Raw genomic sequence first — 23,040 nt, forward strand, 5'->3', positions numbered from 1 at the left:
ATAGCTGATTTCACTGAAAAATTGAAATCAACCTCCTGAGAATGAGCTGATGATGCTATTATATCAATTATTATCATAATAACAGATATTGTTTACTGAATGTCTTAACTTTAAGCCAGGCTCTACTATACTGTTACATTTAAATTTCAAGGCAACCCTCATACAACAAATGATAAAACTGATTTTCAAAAACAATGGCTTTGCCCAAAGCCACATAGCTACTAAGTTACAGGACTGGGATTCATGCCCATGTCTATCACTACAAAACTATATCGTCTTTTACATTACAGCCGGCCAAGGGCTATCAGTAAAAGACTATAAACTCCCTGAGAGACCCTGGGCAAATTGCAAACCTCAAAGTCTCACTTTCCACATTTCTAAAGTACAAATACTTGCTTTCATGCTCATTACGTCAATGTGAACTCAACATGAAAAAACTCCTGGCCGGGCATGGTGGCTCACGCCTGTAATCCCAGCACTTTGGGAGGCCGAGGCGGGCGGATCATGAGGTCAGGAGATCGAGACCATCCTGGCTAACAAGATGAAACCCCGTCTCTACTAAAAATACAAAAAAATTAGCGGGGCATGGTTGCAGGCGCCTGTAGTCCCAGCTACTCAGGAGGCTGAGGCGAGAGAATGGCATGAACCGGGGAGGCGGAGCTTGTGTGAGCCGAGATCACGCCACTGCACTCCAGCCTGGGCAACAGAGCAAGACTCCATCTCAAAAAAAAAAAAACAAAAAAAGAAAAAACTCATGGTGAAAGGGCACTGTAAACTATAAAACAGTTGATAATTATAAATCATTATTATAATTGCCATTATCATTAAGAAGAGAAAGCTCTGCCTTTCATAGTAGTACTTAGTGAGTGTTTACTCAAAATAGAACTTTAAGCAGCTTTTAACACCAAGTTAACCTCTAGAACAAATACCAAAAACTCTGTATCACTAATATGGCTTTAGACTTAATTGCAGGAAAAAGTGAGAAAAACAGATGTTGTATTAATGTCTTGCAATATGAAACTAATTTTTTAAAAACTTTTACCTTTAGTCTATCAAATCATTAGGAATTACATATATCTCCATGAAGATAAAAATGGAAGGTAGGGAAGGAGAGAGAGAGGAAAAGAACACGGTCTCTTGCTGTACTAAACTTTTATTATTAAAAATGAAAAAGTGGCCGGGTGCAGTGACTCACGCCTGTAATCCCAGCACTTTGGGAGGCCGAGGCGGGCAGATCATGAGGTCAGGAGATCGAGACCATCCTGGCTAATACGGTGAAACCTCCGTCTCTACTTTTTAGCATTTTTTAATACAAAAAAAATTAGCCGGGCGTGGTGGCGGGCACCTGTAATCTCAGCTACCGAGAAGGCTGAGGCAGGAGAATGGCGTGAACCCAGGAGGCAGAGCTTGCAGTGAGCCAAGATTGCGCCACTGCACTCCTGCCTGGGTGACAGAGCAAGACTCCGTCTCAAAAAAAAAAAAAAAATGAAAAAGTGACAGCATAATAGAAGGGGAAAAACAGAACTGCAAATAAGAAAATCTATAATACAATCATAGTTTTTCAAAACTTTATGCAAAACACTAAAACTAAATAATTTCATAAAAGTTGGAATCTCAGTCAGTCTCCCCAAAGGGGCTAAAGCAAAAAGATAATTGGGCAAATCTTCTATTGTGTCAATGAGACTGTTATTTCCCTTACTAAAAAGACTGAAGTAGAGAAAGATACGCAGGCATTTGTCACTATGTACAGTGGTGTGGAACCACAAAAACAACCATATAAGCAAAACTGTATATAAAATGATCATATTTTCAAGGGGAAAAATTACTCTTCAGTAACCTTTAAAAATTTTTGTCCAAACTTCAAAAACTCTCTTACTTTCAGTTATAAATGTATAGGACAATTGTTAAAAAGTTAAACTATTGTTTATTTAGCACTTCGTTGTTTCAAGCACAAAAATTAAAGTATTTTAATTATTTGAAAAAAAAACTTATCAAGAATATATTGAACAGTGCTTGCTGCCTTCTCATATAATTTACAATACGAAGTATCTTTTCTATCTTGGCAGACTGTCATATTCCTTTCTAAGTTTGGATTAGCTTCCAAACTTTATCCTTTGCATGTTCAATGTTGTGAAATAACTCCAAGAGTTCCTTTAATGTGAAAAATTTGCCAGAGTCATTTCCCCTGGAACATTCATCCTTTTCATCACAACCACTTTCCTTATTTACGTTGATAAGTTCATCTTCACAAAGTTCATCTGGTTGCATATCTAGAGTCCACTGAATAGCAACAGGGTCAACACTCCCACAGACAGCTATTTCTTCTACATCTCCGTTAAGTGTCCTATTCAGATCCTTCAAAGTTACTTCTATAGCAAAGTAAAAGTTTGCTATACTACAGACATAATATTCATTGTTGTTCCCTGAAATGATGCCTTCAACTGCATGCTTTATGTCATATTTCTCCCAAAATTGAGATGAAGAAATTGCATAATCTCCAGTCTCCTTATAATTACTATTTCCTTTTGATGTGGCATCTAACTTCAATATTTTGGCTGACATGCTAGCAAAACTGGAATTTTTGTTTATTACAGTCTTCAATCCAAAGCAGAAGTACATGCTTCAGTTAAACCATAAGCAGCTTTCTGTTCCTAGTGAAACTTAAACTAAAGGATGTTGGAGTGATTTTATCATTTTTTTAAATTTATCATACTTCTTCAATATGGTTCATATCACAACTTTATACAGGCCTAGGTCTCATCCTGTCTTCATTTTGCTGTTGCCATTTGCAAATCTGCTAAGACTGTGCATCTTCTAAAACTACATGCAATTTCACTTTCAGCATTATGACTTTTCATTTCTTTGTAGCACTGTTAGCTTTGTTGGCCAATTTCCTCTTTGGATTATCCATTTTTGTAAAATGTCAAATGGATTTATTACCGGGGACAAAGAGGCAACACAACCACATACTTTGCTATCTGTAAATAAAGTGAATAACAGATACACAGTGACCAATCACCAACAGACTTTGGAAGAAGTGACATGATTGGTCACTAATCATGTATGTACATAGTGACTTGTGGACTGAACAGCAGAGTTTGTTATGCAATTACTCTGTTAATATACTATGGTAACAGAAATTTGAACCATGTGTTTGGGAGACTAGTGTTATAACTGAACCATGGTAAGAGAAAATAATGTATACCATAACTACAAAGCAAGGACTGCCTGTATATACACATAGGTTCTAAAGAACCCTAGCCAAGATTTTGCCTTCCGACGGTAGCAGTCTACTCTGATTTTGCAGGTTACTTACTTCTGATTATCACTCAAAAAAAAAGACCAATAGTCTTAAAATCTTAACTGTGGTTGTTGTAATAGTATCCCTAACAGTAATAATAGCATGCATTTATTAAGCATTATTGTGAACACTTTACAGTTACTTGCTAATCTTCTCCCCACAATCTTCAGAGGTAAGTTTTATTCACAATTTACAAATTGCAAACTGAAGCACAGAGAAGTTAAATAACTTGACCAAGATCACTGTAAAGCCAAGATTCAAACCCAGATGAGGGTACTCCGTAGCTATTTATCCTAAAAATTTCACTCTAGTAGCTTCAGTGATATTAGTAATAGGAAGGAGGAGTCTCTCCAGATTTAAAAATTGGTTACTCTTTTCATTCATCAGGTAGGAAATCGTTTTATCTATCTATCTATCTATGTAACTAACTAACTATCTTAGATTTCCTAGAACACTAGGAAAAATCACCAAGAAAAAAAATAACCTAAAATATCTTAGGACTGCCATAGAGCTGCTACCAGTATAGAGAATTTAAGATGCAGATAGGCTATAAAAGAAGAATATCTTAGGTCCATTTTTTTTTTAATTTTCAACCAATAAATTTCAAAAACAAAAAAAAAATACCAGTACAGAGAAAATAACATACAGAAAGAAGAATATTTTGGGTCAATGTTTTTAAAATTTTTCACTGAATAAATTTGAAAACTAAAAACAAAAAACCCTCCATACCATCCTTAGCAATAATATTCCCATTAATTCTCACATTAATAAAGGGTCAAAATTCAAAATGCAGAATAACTCAAATATGAGTGCTTTCCTTCTTCTTTTTTTTTTTTTTTTTTTTTTGAGACAGGCTCCAGCTCTGTCACCCAGGCTGGAGTGCAGTGGCACAATCTCAGCTCTGCAACCTACACCTCCTGGTTCAAGCCATCCTCCCACCAAATATGAGTACTTTTACTAAGTCCCTTCAAACACAAAATGAGAACTTAGCTACAGTCAGATTTTAAAATATATTAAAAATGATCATAACAAGAAAACCAATAAATTTCAAAGTCTGACATGGTTTAATCCCTGCTTAAAACATTTAAAATCAATAATTTTGCTTTTCCATTTCAGTAAGACTAATACAGGACATTCAGATAGTGATACGTTATTTGGGCTTTTGCAGATACTAGGTATACGCATCAAAATAAACAGGTGCTAATTTACAAGTATTTTTACAATTGAATATATTTGTAAACACTATTCAAAAACATCTAAAAGCATAAAGAAAAGGATTATCTTCCCCTGTATAGCTACAGCTAATTAACAAAAGTCCATTTTTCTCCTTCATAAAGGCTGATTTTGCAGGCTACTGATTCCTGATTATCGCTCATAAAACACATGTAGATAGGGCTGAACCAAACATGGGCAAAAAATGATGAATTCAATTTTATGAGAAAATTTACAGCAAAAGTACCTACATTAACTTTTGATAAAATAAGAATACTAGTGATTAGACTTGGAGTTCCCATTTCTTTTTCTCTTGATTGTCATTTTTTTTCTAATTTTTTTCTTTTATCTACAGTCTACATTTTTTCCCATTTCTATTCGTATTTTTTCTTTAATCCCTTTCCTCTAGGGTTTTATCTTTCTTTACACAGTTGGAAGTAGAACTAATATGACTTAATGAAGAATTAGAGGTAGAGTGAGAGAAAAAGGAGTTGAAAATGCCAAGTTTTTCATCTACAATAATTGGAAAGATCAAGTTACAAATTAAAAAGACTGTGAGAAATTACAGGAGGAACAAGTTTGGGACAGTGTCAAACTTGATTTTTTAGTTTGATTTTTGAACATATTAACTTTGAGATGCCAGATGAAGATCTGAAGTTGTTGAATATATAAGTCTGGAGACTTCAGATCAGAGATAAACATTTGGAATCATCCAGTTATAGATATATTTAAAGTCATGAGACTGGATGGGCTAATCTAACAAGCAAGTGTGGTAGAAGAAAGACTGCTTAAACAATGTCTTTGAGATGGCAAAATGGAATAAAATATAGTATACAAGTAGGAAATTAGCCTTAAAAGCATGGACATTTCATATTATAAAAGAATTAAGTTTCTTGTAGTACAGTGGAATAATGAAATAATTCACCTAAATATATACAACTTTAAAATTTTTAAAATAACAAGGAAATAAAAAGAATGAGTAAATTTATTAAAATATACTGAAAATTTTAAAAATCAAATATTTAAAGCACAAATACAAAATTTCACCTATAAGACATATTTAACTTTTAATTAATTGCTTAAAGTCCTACTAAAAAAAAATAACATTTTTAAGTCTTCCTCCCTCTTCCCTTCAAATGATCCAAAGATCTTGAAAAGGGAATAAAACAACTATGCTACTATTACAAATACAGATAAAATATGAGTAACTAAACAATATTTACTAAAGAAATAAAATAATCATATCCTATTTATAGGTACTTAATACTGACCCCTGCAAACATCCCCCAGCCCCAAAAAAAGAACGAAAGTCATACAGAAGAGTCAAATGAAAAGGCTTTAGGAAGAATAGCAAGATGGTCTTGATTCAAATACTTGTGTTGCCAATTATAAGCTAGATTTCATAGCAAGGCAAAATAAAATGCTTTAGCTCCCTACTCTTCATTAAAAAAAAATAATAAAAGATAATCTGCTTTGCAGGGTTTCTTGCTTTAGTATGAATAAGGCTGTGCGTGGAATGGAAATAAACATATGGTAGAAATAATAGTTGTTTTTTCCTTGCCATTATTGTGACAGTAAAAAGATTATCTAAAATAACCACTTTTTTGTTTTTCCTGGAAAAATATCAGAAACTTTATGGACTGCTTAATATCATTATATATTAATTCAATTAGATATTGTAAGTCAGGATTTGATTAGGACAGAAAACACAGTAAACAGGGAAAATTTACTATAAAGAATTATTAACTGTCACAGTAGAGTAACTATAAAGACAATTCTAACCCTAAAGCTAAGGGAGAGTACCACAAGAAGAACTAACTTGGAAGTTGCGTCCTTTCACCAAAGCTGGTATTCAGACCTCACTGGAGAAGGCAGGATTACAGCCCAATGAATAGCAAAGAAGTTTGCTGGACTGCCCAGGCAAAGCTAGACCAAAGGCAAGCAGGAAACAACCCTCTGGGCTGCAGCCAACAAAGGCTGGCAGGCAGGTGGGCAAAGGAAATCAGGGCTTCCAGAGTCAGCTCACTGGCAGGGTGGTACGAGGCCTGGGGCACGCAGTGTCTGTGTCAGGAGGGCTGTAGGAGGGCCTCACTGAGACAGAACCAAAGCTATGAGCTCACGGAGGGACTGCATGCACTGGGTGCACAGCTGGGTTGAACCAAACATCAGCAAAAGCACAGCATCACTGGATGTCCCTGGATCTTATAATAAGCAAGAGAAAGAAAACAATAAATGTAACACATCAGAAACAAAAGAAACCCCATCTTTCTGCAGTGTCCCTGCAACACCCTCTACTGGCATAATTTAATATTGTGCTTGCTGCAAAGAAGAAATGTTTAAAGCTCCATTAATGCAGATCAGGTAAGAGGACAGATTTGGAGCCAAGAGGCAATAACCTGGTAACTGGGTAGGATATGGTTAAAATATCCAATCTCTTCTAATTAGCAGCCAGGCTACATATCCAAATTTCTTAAACCAATAAATTAAATGTTTATATTATAGAAGTATACTGTGATTTATTAAAGGATTCAAAAAGAGCTGCAATACAGGTCTGCAAATTGTACCAATGCCAATTTCCTAGCTGTGATACTGTACTATGGTTATGTAAGATGTTACCATAGGGGGAAATGGGGAAGCATACATGGAGCATCTCTACACTATTATTGCAATTTCTTGTGCATCTACAATTACTTCAAACTGGAATTTTTTTTAATGAGCTCCAAAACATCTAGAATCAATCAACTCATGAGAACACATTACAGACAACAATATATGTTTTCATTGCTCATATTTTAAAAGTATTTCTTAAAATACGATGCTAAAAAGGTAATAGTACTACATCCATATTTAATACTTAAACCATGATGCCGCCTCTCCCCACTTGGTGCCAACAGAAGCCAGCAATGAAAAGATGCTGAAAATTCTGTCCTGTTTACAAGTTTCAGTTCAAAGGCTGAGAGTCAGATAGAAGCTTCCAATTATCCACTCCCCAAATTATTCACCTGAAAATGCCAACAGCTTTCTATCAATTGTCACATGAAATCATTAACAGAGAACAATGAAAGTACTTTCATATAAGTAAGTAATACCTGTTTTCCTATGGAAAAAGAGAGTTATCCTTCTACTGCCTTAAAAGAAAACACAAAAAGGACAAGTGAGTAAGCTCACAGGGTAGCTTTTAAAATATTATGCAGAATATGGATCATCCCACTAATCTATTCCCATTTTCAGGAAGGGGAGGAATGATATCCTCTAAGAGAAATTATTATAACATCTAAAATTCTTTATTTTGCTGTAAAAGTTCATAAATGTACTAATTCACATAAGAGAATAAAACATCCAAATCAGACTAACATCTAGGCAACTTCAAGACAGTAACTTGATTTTTTACCTAAATAAAACTGTAACAACTTGCTAAGGCAAAAGTAAAAATAAGTACTAAGTAAATTCAGCAAAAGACCCTCAGAATGGTCTAACATCAAGTTAGAGCAGTCAAAAAATAATAATTCAAATTCTACTGTCCATCAAATTTAGTGATGTCAAATCACACTAAAAAACTGTTTCGTGAGAAGAAGAGAGTCCCCGGGTGATTTTTTCAGTACTCCTTGTCTAGGATGTCTTTTCCTCAAGAAAATAACACAAGGAAAGGTACTATCAACCACCCATGCTACACGGTATGGTTCTTATCACTTCAGTTTCTCATTATATAGATTGTGCTGCAAGCCAGCAAGCACAAATTGAAAACTGAAGCAAAATTGCTACCGAAAGAGGCATATCACTGAACCCTCCAAATGATCAAACTACATGATCTGATATGATCACTGCCTTTTAGAAATGATGTTTTTCTAATGTATGTATAATGATTGTATCCCCCCAAATCAATGTGAGATAGAAGTGGCTCATGGAAATCCTTCTTTTCCAACAGTGTTGGCCCATGTTACTCCCTGCAAATTGAGTTGTGTGCTTATAACAACTCTAATCATTATATTCTGCTTGCTGTATCACTACTTCATTCTGGTTAGCACAAGTATTAATATGAGGGCAGACCCCTGAGAACAGAGTGATAGACAGACATAAAACCTGGTGCCAAAAATCGCTTCCCGATTACCCTTCCCCAAGGCCTGAAATTACCATTATTGGAACCTCTTCATGTTAAGGAATAATAAAGAGGCCCATTTTCTAAATGTATATGGTATTATTTGTCTTGAATCATTTTATCCTGAAATAAGAAGTAATACTTGGCAAAAAAAATCAACTAGACAGAGCATTAATATGGCAAAGACTGAAAAAATTTTCCCTTCTCTTTTCTCACCTTTGGAATATTGAGCATAGCAAACTATTCAAAGCATCCAAGTGGGTGCTAAGTAATAGTGCTAGTAATAGTGCATTTAGGTAACAGTGCCAGTAATAATGTATTTTAAACACTATCAAGGCTTTAAAAATACATATCAATGTGTTAGTATGCAAGAAATCTTTTGCAATATTTCTGTATGTGGTGATACCAAAACCCATAATAATGGCAGCTAGTCAGGGAGAGAAATGATCACCATTTCTGTTTTGGGAACACCAGAAGAGCCTGATCTCATGTACACACACTTTAACATCTCAGCTGGAGGCCCTCAATAAGCAAGCTTCGCCCTACCACTCCTCACACATTTCATATACAATGATCTTGCTTTCTCCTCTTAGTTGTTAATGTCGGCTTTCTCTTCTACAAATCGGCTTTTCTCCCAAGGCACTGAGGGTTTGAAATTCCTGAGCAATCACTTGACTGCCCTAACACCTAAGTTCTCACTTTTAAATTCTGCTGAAAAGATACCAAAGAATACCAATTCATTTATCTTCAAACTGGCTTAATTTTAAACATAGTATATAATCAAGATTTAATTGGGTTTAGCCTTTAAGAGTACACACTCAGAAATCAGATGACCCTGGTTTAAATCCTGGCTCTACCAGTTTCTGGCCAAGTAACCAAAGTTACTTAACCTGATTAAACCTCTGTTTCATCATCTATAAAATGGAGTAATAGGCCAGGCGCGGTGGCTTATGCCTGTAATCCCAGCACTTTGGGAGGCTAAGGCGGGCAGATTACAAGGTCAGGAGTTCGAGACTAGCCTGACCAATATGGTGAAACCCCATCTTTACTAAACATACAAAAATTAGCCAGGTGTGGTGGCGCATGCCTGTAGTCCCAGCTACTCGGGAGGCTGAGGCAGAATAATTGCTTGAACCCGGGAGGCAGAGGTTGCAGTGAGCCAAGGTCACACCACTGCACTCCAGCCTGGGCGACAGAGTGAGACTCTGCCTCAAAAAAAAAAAAAAAAAAATGCAGTAATAATAACAGTACCTTCCTCACATGTTAAGACAAGTTGTTCAATGGCCATCAAATAGTTAAGTGTTCATTAAACGTTGGCCATTATTATTGCTCTTTTATATCCAGTTATTAAATAAAGCTTAATATGTGATATCCAACATGGGTAATCAAGAAAAGGAAAAGAATATTAAAAGTTTTCATGACTTGAGAACAGTTTTCATACATTCTCTAAAAAATATAGGATTTTATTGGTGCAATATGCAGTTATTAATTCCATATTACACAAATTTAGCCAATGCTCTAACTTTATAAAATTTTATATACTTTTTATTGATTTAGTCAAGTATTTAAAAAGAAGCTGTAGAGAGTAAGAATATGTGTTCTAGTACTAGATGTACTTAGTTAAAAATTAATTTTATAGCCTTGGTCAAGTTATGTAACTTTTGTAGCTCAGTTTCCTCAACTGAAAAATGAAGATAATAGTACCTATACCTCATAAATACCACTTAGAACAGTGCCTGGCACTGAGAAAGTACTAAGTAAGGAGTAAGTAGCTAAGTATAAAGCTCCGTATTCCAAGCACTATAGTAGATGCTGGGGATTCTGGGATAAACAACATAGTGCTTGTTATCAAACGGGTCAAGACAGACAACTGCAGTATAATTTGCAAAATATCTAGATATAAACAACCCTTAAACCCTTGGATGCACATAGAAATGGCTTCTTTCATAATATATTTTTCAAAAAAAAAAAAAAAAAAAAAAAACAGAATATTGGCCAGGCATGGTGGCTCACACTTGTAATGCCAGCACTTTGGGAGGCTGAGGCAAGAGGATCACTTAAAGCCAGGAGTTTGGGACCAGCCCAGACAACTAAGCGAGACCCCATCTCTATGAAAAATAAATAAGACAAGATAAAATTAGCCCAGAGTAGTGGTGGGCACCTGTAGTCCCAGCTACTTGGGAGGCTGAGGCAGGAGGATAGCCTGACCCCAGGAGTTCAAGGCTGCAGTGAGCTATGATCACATCACTGCACTCCAGTCTGGGCAACACAGCAAGGTCCTGTCACCAAAAACAAACAAAAAAAACCCAGAATGTTGATAATTTTACATAATTTAAAAAATGATTTAAAAAATTTTTAATGATAAATTTTATTTTCTCGTTCAGAAGATAAGCAAAAATTATGTAATTTGAAGGATTTTCTTTCACACCAATGTTTTTATATTACAAATTAACTTAGCAGCAGTTATTAAAGATTTGGGTCAGGCACAGTGGCTCACACCTATAATCCCTTTGGGAATCCAAGCACTTTAGGAGCCAAGATCACTTGAACTCAGGAGTTCAAGACCAGCCTGGGCAGCATAGGGAGACCCCCATCTCTCCAAAAAAAAAAGTTTAATTAGCTATGAATGATGGCACATGCCTGTAGTCTCAGCTCCTCAGGAGGCTGAGATGGGAGGATCACTTGAGTCTAGGCAATGAAAGATGTAGTGAGCCATGATCACACCACTGCACTCCAGTCTGGGTGACAGAGTGAGACCCTGTCTAACAAAAAAAGATTCAGAAGTGTTCAGAATTTTCTTGGTAAGGCTGCCACCTGCTGGACTACCTTAAATTCCACTGTTTACAGTCTGATTTAAACATTAAATACCACATTTAACCCAATAAAATGCAAACGTTTCTTTTACCAATATAGACAAATCCAAGAATTTACTAAATCTTCTGTATCACAGGTAATTTGGTTTGTTATGCTGAACAAAGTATTGTTTAGGGAAGAGTCATTCACCTGAAGAAATCTTAGTCAATTAACATTTGGATGTTTACAGAGATTATCTGACAGAATCAGTGGAAAAGGAAGCAATGAAATTTAACATGGATTCAGTAATTACTGTTGGCTATATGAGTCCATGGTTGCAAGTGTTAGATACTAGCATCAGCAAAATAGTTATGTTAAAATAAAAGCAATGTAATTTAGCCATTCCACAAGTATACATATCTCAAAACATGTACACAATAATACAACTCTTCTGTGTCAATTAAAAAAGAAATAAAACCAATATAGTATTTATGTATTCAAAGTAACTTTAAAAACAATTGTCCTAATGTGTACAAATGTGTACTCGTGTTTTTGGTAAAATATCCAATGTTAGTAGCATATACTGATTCATAAGGCATTTTCTCTCAACTCAGGCAGAAGTTGACATAATGTGCTCTGGAAAAAACGCCTTAAAATTATTCAAAAAGTAGCTTTAACGATGATGAAGACATTGATATTAAAGATTATGAGAGTCTGATAAAATTGTTTTATGAATATAAGGGTGGGCAAAAAGTAACATTTCTCAGTTATTGTTTTGTGTAATATATTTAAATGTGTGTGCAAATGTTCTACCCAGTTAGCAAAGAACATATATATAATTAGGCATTCAACTATTTCACCTATATTTGTCTAGGTTTCTATATTCAAGTTGATCAAACTTGGAACTTACTGAGAAAAGGAAGGATTGCATTCCTTTGCATTTAGGCACAGTTCAGGCATAATATACCACTTAATCATAAAAGTCCAAGATTTTAAAATAACGCTTATTCAAAGTTAAATTAACTCAATACCTAGTACTTCTTTGTCTGTGTTGCTACAGACTTGTTAAATTGAAAGATGCTTTGTTATGCTAAAAAGGAAGTGCTCAAAAAAATGATGCAGGCATGTCATAAAGACAGGGTTTGAAGGGGCTCCAACTGGTTGATTCTAGGGCAATTTGAACACCAAAATAATCAGGTACTTCAGTCAATTATGTAGTACTGGGGGGAGGAGGTGGGGTTAAATTTAGGAATCTATCAATAACAAGTAGTTAAATGGAAGAAAAGAGAAAGCTCTGGTTTACATCAGAATGCCAAGAACTGAATACAAAATGTAGAGAGAAGGCAAGAGTTGAGAAATTATTCATTTTGTAATCATCATAGTACAGACTAGATCCAATAAGAATCATAAAAGAATGTTAAATTAAGGAGGAAATTTTGATGAGGAGCAGGATATATTTTCGTGGTTGGTTTTTTTGTTTTGTTTTGTTAAGACGGGATCTCCCTCTGTCACAAGGCTGGAGTGCAATGGCGTGATCTTGGCTCACTGCGACCACCACTTCCCGGGTTCAAGTGATTCTCCTGCCTCAGCCTCCCAAGTAGCTGGGACTACTGGCACCCACCATCACGCCCAGCTAATTTTTGTATTTTTAGTAGAGACGGGGTTTCGCCATGTTGGTCAGGATGGTCTCGATCTCTTGAACTCATGATCTGCCTGCCTTGGCCTCCCAAACTGCTGGGATTACAGGCGTGAGCCACCGTGCTCAGCATATTTTCATGGTCTTAATGTGTTTCCTCACAGACTACTGGTTGCAAGGAAGAAAAAAAGTAATCACAGAGGGAAGAAATCAGACATCTTAACTATGTAATCAAAATTAACATCATCATCAAGGGACAGATGGCTATCAAGCGCCTCCAGATGTGATACTCTGTGAAGGACACATAACCTATGCAGCAATATATAGTCTGAATATAGTCACAAATATTAAACAAAGCCAAAAATGGGCAATGTTATATTAAAAAGAGGAAAAATGGATGTATTCTCCAAAAACGTCCAAGTCTTAAGAGACACAGGAAGGCTGTGGAAATGTTCCAGGTTAAAGAAAGCTAAAGACATATGGCAACTAAATGCAATATCTAATCCTAGAATGAATCCTGAACGGGGCGGGGGGAGGAAGATATTATTAGGTTAACTGGCAAAATAGGACGGCAAATGGCAGGTTAGATTAAAAGTAGTGTATGAATGCTAAATTCACATATGTTGATAAGTATATTGTGGTGATGTAAGCGATATCCCTATTCTTGGAAAATATACACTAAAGCACTTAAGGGAAAGGGCCACGATGTATTTAACTCACTCTTAAAAGTGTTCAGGAAAACAACTGTGTGTGTATAGGGAGTAGCAGGGAGAAGAGAAAGAGAATGCAAGCTGGGCGCGGTGGCTTATGCCTGTAATCCCAGCACTTTGGGAGGCTGAGGCAGGCAGATCATTTGAGGTCAGGAGTTCGAGACCAGCCTGACCAACATGGTGAAACCCCATCACTACTAAAAATATACAAAATTAGCCAGGCGTTGTAGGGCACACCTGTAATCTCAGCTACACAGAAGGCTGAGGCAGGAGAATAGCTGGAACCCAGGAGGTAGAGGTTGCAGTGAGCCAAGATCAGGCCATGGCACTCCAGCCTAGCTGACAGAGCAAGACTTTGTCTCAAAAAAAGAAAGAGAATGCAAAGCAAATTAGGTAAAATGTCACCAATATCTGAGATTTTGGTAACACTGGTAACACTGAGATATTGGTAACCATCTTGGTAAAGAGTATACAGGTCTTCTCTCTACTAGTGTTATTGTTTTTAACTCTTCTGTAAGTTTGAAATTACTTCCAAAGAAAAAGTTTAAAACATTGCTATATATAATGCTTACCCCTAAAAACTAAAAGGTTCCTGTATGTAAAATCTAATCATATTCTTTTGGAACTGTAATATTCAACATCAAAAATACTGTATCTTCAGCTCTTTTTCATCAATTTTAAGAAAGCCATCAATTTTAAGACTCACCATTATTTTTTGTATCTCATGAAAAAAAGGTGACAACTATAATTATAAGATGCCTCTCAAAAGAAGACATTTATGCGGCCAACAAACATATGAAAAAAAGCTCATCATCACTGGTCATGAGAGAAATGCAAATCAAAACCACAATGAGATACCATCTCACGCCAGTTAGAATGGCAATCATTAAAAAGTCAAGAAACAACAGATGCTGGAGAGAATGTAGAGAAATAGGAACACTTTTACACTGCTGGCAGGAGTGTAAATTAGTTCAACCATTGTGGAAGACAGTATGGTGATTCCTCAAAGATCGGGAACCAGAAATACCATTTGACCCAGCAATCCCATTATTGCGTATATACCTGAAGGATTATAAATCATTCTACTATAAAGACTCATGTACACGTATGTTTACTGCAGCACTATTCACAATCGCAAAGACTTGGAACCAACCCAAATGTCCATCAATGACAGACTGGATAAAGAAAATGTGGCACATATACACCATGGAATACTATGCAGCCATAAAAAAGAATGAGTTCATGTCCTTTGCAGGGACATAGATGAAGCTGGAAACGATCATTCTCAGCAAACTAACACAGGAACAGAAAACCAAACACCACATGTTCTCACTCATAAGTGGGAGTTGAACGACGAGAACACATGGACACAGGGAGGGTAACATCACACACCGGGGCCTGTCAGGGTTCGGGGACAAGGGAAGGGAGAGCATTAGGATAAATAGGTAATGCATGTGGGGCTTAAAACCTAGATGACGGGCTGATGGGTACAGTAAACCACCATGGCACAGGTATACCTATGTAACAAACCTGCATGTTCTGCACATGTATCCCAGAACTTAAAGTATTTAAAAAATGCCATCAATTATAAGACAAACTACAATTTCAGAGATGTTCAATATGAAAACACATGCATCTTAAAATTTATAAAAGATGGTTTTTACATATGGCCAAACTTTGCAAGCAATTAAAAACACATGCATGCATCACTGTACCAAGATGCTGAATAAAACTTTTCCTGTTGCCTGGCAGGATTCAAAGATGGGAACAAAGTGGAGCTAGATAGCCTACCTTCTAAAAAAAAAACTGCAGATAATTGGGGGCCAGATACCTTCTCCTAGATTTAAGAGGAACAGAAGTGGCCATGATGCCATCAGCCAGCGCCTCAATTGCCTCCCACCCTCATCCCAGTCTAGAGACTAGAGGGAAGACAGAGGGAATCTATTTATTATTGGAATTTTATTTCCAGTAGCACAGATTCCCTAGAATAAGACATAGTATATAGCAGTCTTGATGAAGAGGCTTTTATTTCTCTTGAGCATCACCAACTTCCCTTGCTCCTTGAAGCCAAATAGGCATCTGTGTTTCCAGTTTTTGCCACTAAAAATAATACTTCAAAGTTAAATTAATAAACATCCTTTGTTGTTTGACTGAAGTACTGATTGACTTCAGTACTGACTGATAATTGACTGAAGTACCTAATTATTTTGTTGTTCAGATTGCCCAAGAAGTAACCAGTTGAAGCCCCTTCAAACCCTATCTTTATGATATGCCCGCATCATTTTTTTGAGCACTTCCTTTTTGGCATAACAAAGCAACTTTCAATTTAATAAATATCTAGCAACAAAGACAAAGAAGTACTAGGTATTGAATTAACTTTGAATTAAGTTTATTAATAAACATCGTTACAAATGTCCTTAAATAGTGATACTTTTATTTCCAATAGCACAGATTCCCTAGAATAAGACTTCTGTGTCCAATTATAGGTATTTTTAAAATCTTTATATATGTTGCCTAATTGGTTTTCAAAAAGGATAGACATACATTTTACATTTCCATTAACAGTATGAGAATTCCCTTTTCCCCATACCCCCACCATCACTACATATTTTTGCAATCTGTTATCTTAAGGTTACTATAATTCGCATTTCCCTATCTTTGTGTGAATCAGGACCTCTTTACATGTGTTTCTTAGCCATCCAATAGCTTTCTTCTGATTTATTTATACTCTGACCTGTTTTTCTCCTCTGCTTTCTGCCAATTGTTAAGAGATTTATGTATATGGTAGACATTACCTTTTCCTGTCATCTGCATAACGAATATTTTTTCCAGAACTATCATTTCTTATTGACTTTATCTATATCTTTTGTCCTACCATTCCTTTGTTTTATGAATAGTTTTCCTGTGAATTGACACACAAGTATATGTGTATGTATTTATATATTTTAAAAATGTGTATCTATCTTTTAAAGTTTCTGAAATTCCAGCAGCTAAGTGGAAGAGTAATCAAAAGTGACTGAAAAGTTAAAAGTATTTATGCCATATGTAAATAAGGAACAAGAAAAAAGGATGTGAACAAACCCAGTTGTAGCAGTTATGACTGAAAAACTAAAGCCATTTCATGTTTACTTACCCCAGCAATTGAGATTTTCAATGAACCAGTTACATCTAACTTAAAGTAGAGAAAGTATTATTAATTATCCTCATTTTTAATTGGAGAAAATGAAGTATAGTGAAAAGCCACACTGAGCAATGCATCTGAGACAGTAACAATGTCAATACAAGTTTTTGGTAGCATTTAGGAGCAAGCTGCTTACCTTTCAATAGCTAATTCTTTGTTAGAAAGTTGCTGCACTGTAATCACAACCTTCTTCTCTATTCCTTGCTTTAATTTGAAGTAAAATTTATCTCTATCCTTAGGCACAGGGCTGAAATATTCAAAAGGAATGGGAATTACCAATAATCTAATAAAATGATAACCTATTCCAAGGTTAGAACAAAACAACAAAGTATTTAAGCAACAACACCCTTATTCTTAAGATATACTAAACTCTCACCTTGCCACAGGCAGCAAACTATAAATTTTATTTGACTGTAAATTTTATAGTCAGCAACACAGTCATTATTAGTTTTTAAATTGAGTTTACAAGAGCCTTTGTCTGCTAACCAAAGTTAAAAGCAAGATCTTAAGAAAGACAACATGGCCAAGCGTGGTGGCTTACGCCTGTAATCCCAGCACTTTGGGAGGCCAAGGCAGGCTGATCACTTGAGATCAAGAGTTTGAGGCCAGCCTGGCCAAGATGGTGAAACCCCATCTCTAACAAAAATACAAAAATTAGCTGAGTGGTGGTGCATGCTTGTAGTCCCAGCTACTTGGGAGGCTGAGGCAGGAGAATTGGTTGAACCCAGGAGGCAGAGTTGCAGTGAGCCAAGATTGCACCACTGCACTCTTGCCTGGGCAACAGAGCAAGACTCTATCTCCAAAAAAAAAAAAAAAAATGACAACATGATACATTTCAGTTTTAAAACAAATTTAGGAATAATGTTTACTTAAAGTTGTTAAGACTGTCACATGCCTGGTTTAGCTGGTTGGGTGGTCATAAGTGCCTGTAAAACAGTGAAATCCAAAGCAAAGGAAGTGAGAAGAGCATACTTTTAGTCACATAGAATTTGAGATGACTGTGATGTATCCATGAATATATAAATAAAAGATGGAAAAAGAGATACATAACAGGGACAAGTTAATCAAATTCTAGCCTAGGCTAGACTATTCTTACAAATTAATTCATTAAAACAATCAATGTATAAAATATGGCTTGTCTTATCTAAGAAGAAAAAATATCTTGAGCAATATCTTTGACATGACCTCAATTTCTATGTCTGTAAAACTACAGATAAAATACCTAGCTAGCAACTACTCTTAGAATTAAAGGCACAGCTAAGGAACAAAGTTGAGCATTAAATAATATAACTGTTTCCTATTATCTGTCTATATCTGAACTGGAGGAAAACATTCTAAATATACAAAAAAAAGAAATGGTTAATTAAGTGGTGGTCAAACCATATATTATCAGTTACTGTTAAAAACAATTTTGATAACACTTAACATAAAGAAAAAAAGGTATATATATACAATTGCGTAAAAAGTCCCCTAGAAATAAACAAAGGGAACAGACCAAATGTTAAAAGTGACTGTGGCTGACAAGATCATAGTTTTTATTCTACTTTTATTATTTTACTAAATTTTCTATAGTATCAGTATTTTTTAAATCATTAAGAAAATAAGTATCTGACTGGGTGCGGTGGCTCACACCTATAATCCCAGCACTTTGGGAGGCCAAGGAAGGCAGATCACCTGAGGTCAGGAGTTCGAGACAAGCCTGGCGAACGTGGTGAAACCCCGTCTCTCCTAAAAATACAAAACTTAGCCAGGCATGGTGGCAGCCACCTGTAATCCCAGCTACTTAGGAGGCCGAGGCAGGAGAATCACTGGAACCCAGGAGGCAGAGGTGGCAGTGAGTCAAGATCGTGCCATTGCACACTCCAACCTGGGTGACAAGAGCGAAACTCCATCTCAAAAAAAAAAAAAAAGGAAAGAAATATCTGACAAGCACAAGAATAAAAAATATTAATTCACCAGCCAAATATTTATCAGTTTGAGGCTTTATGCCAACACTGTATAGTTTCTTGAAACTTTATATGTGCCTATATTATACTCCAGACACAATGCTAATTTTTAATCTTTCCAAATGCCTCACCTAAAGTTTCCTTTTCCATCGTCTTCTTTTACCTCCAAGGAGACACTGAAGGTAAACACATCACTGTCGGGGGTAGGAATAACCGAGTCTTTAACATCAGACACTTGTCTGGAAGAACGTTTGAATGCTGTACAGAAACTGTACAAAATTCTGCTTACCTAAAAGAATAAAAAAGGAAATACCATTAGACAAAGGTTTTAATTGCATTCTGATATCCTTATCTCCTAACTCTTGAATCTATAATTTTCCAAGACAATTTTCTTTAGCAGAATATATATATTTTTTATATATAGTCTAAGTATTTATCAGTGGTTTAGATATTACATGACAACATTTTCATCACTTGTGCGTTAAAAAAAGAGGGAGTAAACAACTGTAGATGGTAAATGTAGACCATCCAAACTCTGAATTATTACAACCTAAAAACTATCATCAATGTGAAGTCCAAGAAGGGAAATATTGCAGAAATATCACTTAAGAAGTAAATTAACAGATTTTTTTACTTTGAAATTAATAATGGGGTATCATTTCACTTCATGGAAACTTAAGTTCAAATCTGAGGAGGGTTTTCAAATATATACAGATAAAGTTCAACAGTAAGCACCACCAGCATACATACTGGAGACCAGAAGAGAACTATGATTTAGGAGCTGCAACTAGGATCTGAGCATCTTAAGAATGAAGAAGGGCAATAGGACTGGGCACAGTGGCTCCACGCCTGAAATCCCAGCACTTTGGGAGGCCAAGGCAGGCAGATCACAAGGTCAGGAGTTCAAGACCAGACTGGCCAGCATGGTGAAACCCCATCTCTACTAAAAATACAAAAAATTAGCGGGGCACGGTGGAGTGCGCCTGTAATCCTAGCTACTCGGGAGGCTGAAGCAGGATAATTGCTTGAACCTGGCAGATGGAGGTTGCAGTGAGCCATTGCGCCACTGCACTCCAGCCTGGGCAACAGAGCAAGACTCTGTCTCCAAAAAAAAAAGAAAGAAAGAAGGAATTCCTTTTACTTTAAAAAAAAAAAAAAGCTATCTTTCAAATATTTGTTTGCTTCTCACAACTCTGACATTTAAACATGGTGATAAAGATATTGAACTAATTTAAGTTCACAAGATAAACTATATTTATTTATAGAATTTCTAGGCTTCAAAATATACAAGAAATTGAATGTATCCTAAGATAATTTACTAAAATGATGTTGGTATCTGAATCTTCCCAATACTCTCTCACAAACAAGGTTTTAGCCAAGTCTCCAAGCTCTCTCTTCACTTCCCTCAGCCTCTGGGGCTAGATATAGAACCATAGAATAAAGCAAAGACTGTCTTTAGCAATACAGTCAGTAACATAAAGAGCTACCAGTATTTTTACTCAATGTTGTTGTGCTATAAAAGTGTTGGGTTCCCAGAATGAGTGCTGAAATAGTCTTATTCTTATCTATTCTATCGGTATTAGGCCACTCTAGTGACTACTTTTATACATACATACATATATATATATGTATACACATATGTGTGTGTATTTGTGTTTATAGCTCATATTCTTTCCTTAAAGTGAAGAAGTACTCTAAATCCAACACTTCTCCAGAAGTTATTCTCCCTCTTGGTTCCAAAAGAAGCATCAGATCAGAGGTTGACAATGAAAACAAGGTGAAATGTGAAGGGTTAAAAAAATATTTTCAAAATGTCACACTGGGAAGTACAGATAAGAAGAATGCTGTGAATATTAATAAATCCCTCACTTTAGATAAAGTGAATTCAAAGTACTTGTTGAACTGTATTAGTCTAGGAATACAATATTTGTAACTTGCTTGAAACAGGAATACTCCCTATAACAGAAGAGTCTGTTAAAGTATGAGGTCTTTTGTTTTCCTTTGTTTTATTCACATATTCCGCCACTTTTTCTTGTACAAGCACACACAGTCTAACGCATTCAAAAACTTCCAATTGCCACATTTATACGCATTAATCAATGATTACCCTAAAGTGCCTTCCCAATGCCAAATTAACAGTTTAACTTCTAACAACTATACAGAAATCCTACCTGCCAGTCTAAAGTTCAACTTCTGCAGTAGCACCATATTTATATCATAATGTTCCTAAAATTTCTTCAGTATTTTACCATGCTATCCCCATTTTAATCTTATATGAGTAAAAATTTAAAAAGCAGCAAAGGATTTATGCTAATAAGAACTGTAGGCCTCAAAACTTATACAATTAAGACAATAATAAACTCATTCAACAAATATTATTTGAGCACCTTCTGTATACCAAGTATTAGTCTAGGTGCCAGAAATACAAGAGAGAACATACAGCCTATACTCCAGCAAATGTAAGTTGAATGTGCTTGGGGATGTATGAGAGGGAATCACTAGATAAGCTAAAAGCAGAAAGGTTCAGCCTCAGCTGGATACTTACTGGATTTAGCCCAATAATTTAAGTGTTTATAGAGGAAAACAGAACCAAAGAATATGCTAGAAATATGTCAATGAAGACTATGCCTACAAGGTCAAGTGTAAATAGAGGCTTTAAACTACTTTTAGTTCTCTGGGTATTCTCCACTTCCTACTCCTAAATGAAATATAAAGTCTACTGTCTGTTTTTTATACATTTAACTTCAGTGTATATTTAGTTTTGTTTTAAGGAGCAGGGAGTTTAACAGGCAAGAAAGAAGGGCAAAGAAAAAAGCAGCTCCCCTATACAGAGACAGAGGGAGAGGGGCTCCAAAGTCAAGAGACAGAACACCACCTGCCATGGATACTAACCAGGTATATATGCAGAGGCTGGAGGAGGTGATGTCTGATTTGCACAGGGCTCATGGGATGGGTTTTACTAGGCATGCAATTCACGTAGCAGGCGCAAAAAGCTGGCCCTCCCACCCAAGCTTTTAATATGCAAATGCAGGGCACCATGATGCTCTCCACACGCAAGGATATGTGTGGGCAGCCATGTTGCCAGGAACATGTGGGGCAAGGGCAAGAAGGCCCTGGGAATTGCCATGATGGGTGGACCCGGTTTCTAATGGCTGGCATTTGTATATCATAGGTTGCTGGCCTGGCTCTAAGAGCTGGGGCTTTACAAGAAACTTTTCCAGAGATGCTTTAAAAAATGAAAATTTCCCAAGGACCCCTTTTCCTCTCTATATGCCTAAAATAATTTCTTAATAACTCCTACAACATTCCCCACTGTGGAAAGGCCACACTAACTGCTGTTGGGGGTTTTGGGCCATGACTCTTTCTAGCTACTTCCGGACTTAAGCATATTTTTAAGAAAGCACTGTATGTGAAAACAGGAGAACACTTCTATGTAATTTTGTATACACTGGTAGTTAAACCCCACCCATATTTATTCTTTTTTCCACTTTCCCATCTCTTCTTTTCCACATTCTTTATGTTCAGATCAGCCAGCTTGTCACATCAGAAGGCTATATCAAAAAAAGTCAAAGAACTTGGCAAATTCTAAAGCATCTGGCAAGGCTTCAAGAAATTCTTTATAGAAGGGTTAAGTGTATGGAGCTGAGCCAGAGTGATAGAGAATGATGGAGAAAAAAAATCAGACTCCATCTATCTCTCTTTTGGAGAAAGAACACGACAGTACATTAATTTCATTAACAGCAATCAAATTGCATTTAATACTATTGTCTTACAAGTTGCCATTTCTACCAAAAGAGTTAAAATAAATTGTGAATTCTAGAGACTGTGAATAAGCTGAAACAGTAATCCAAGAATTAACAAGATAAACTTCGGAAACAATGACTATCAGTATCTTAGAACAAACTGGATAACCAATTACAGTTGTCCTTTAATACCCATGGGGAATTGTTTCCAGGACCCCCCAAAACTCCCAGATACCAAAATCCATAGATGTTTAAGTCCCTTATATAAAACTGTGTAATATTCCATATAGCCTACACACATCTTTCCATATACTTTAATCTCTAGATTACTTATAATACCTAATAGAATATAAATGCTATGTGAATGGTTTTTATACTGTATCTTTTAGGAACTAATGACAAGGAAAAAAGGCTATAGATAT

The 23,040-nt window shown here is 36.0% G+C and overlaps 1 protein-coding gene across 5 annotated transcripts in view; it reads right to left on the reverse strand.

The window, feature by feature from the left end:
• Window positions 1-23,040, reverse strand: part of RABGAP1L (RAB GTPase activating protein 1 like) — an 856,710-nt gene that overhangs the window by 755,229 nt on the left and 78,441 nt on the right. For 4 of the 5 annotated variants that reach the window (XM_030823945.1, XM_012511351.2, XM_003258906.3 and 1 more), the window contains exons 6-7: window positions 19,007-19,164; window positions 17,066-17,176 (exon numbers count right to left, since the gene is read on the reverse strand). In XM_030823945.1, the coding sequence (XP_030679805.1) occupies window positions 17,066-17,176; window positions 19,007-19,164 (269 nt within the window). Of the gene's footprint in view, window positions 1-17,065; window positions 17,177-19,006; window positions 19,165-23,040 lie in introns of those variants that run through there. The other variant, XM_030823947.1, reaches the window with a different exon arrangement.

This window comes from Nomascus leucogenys, chromosome 12 (assembly GCF_006542625.1).
Source record: "Nomascus leucogenys isolate Asia chromosome 12, Asia_NLE_v1, whole genome shotgun sequence".
NCBI lineage: Eukaryota > Metazoa > Chordata > Mammalia > Primates > Hylobatidae > Nomascus > Nomascus leucogenys.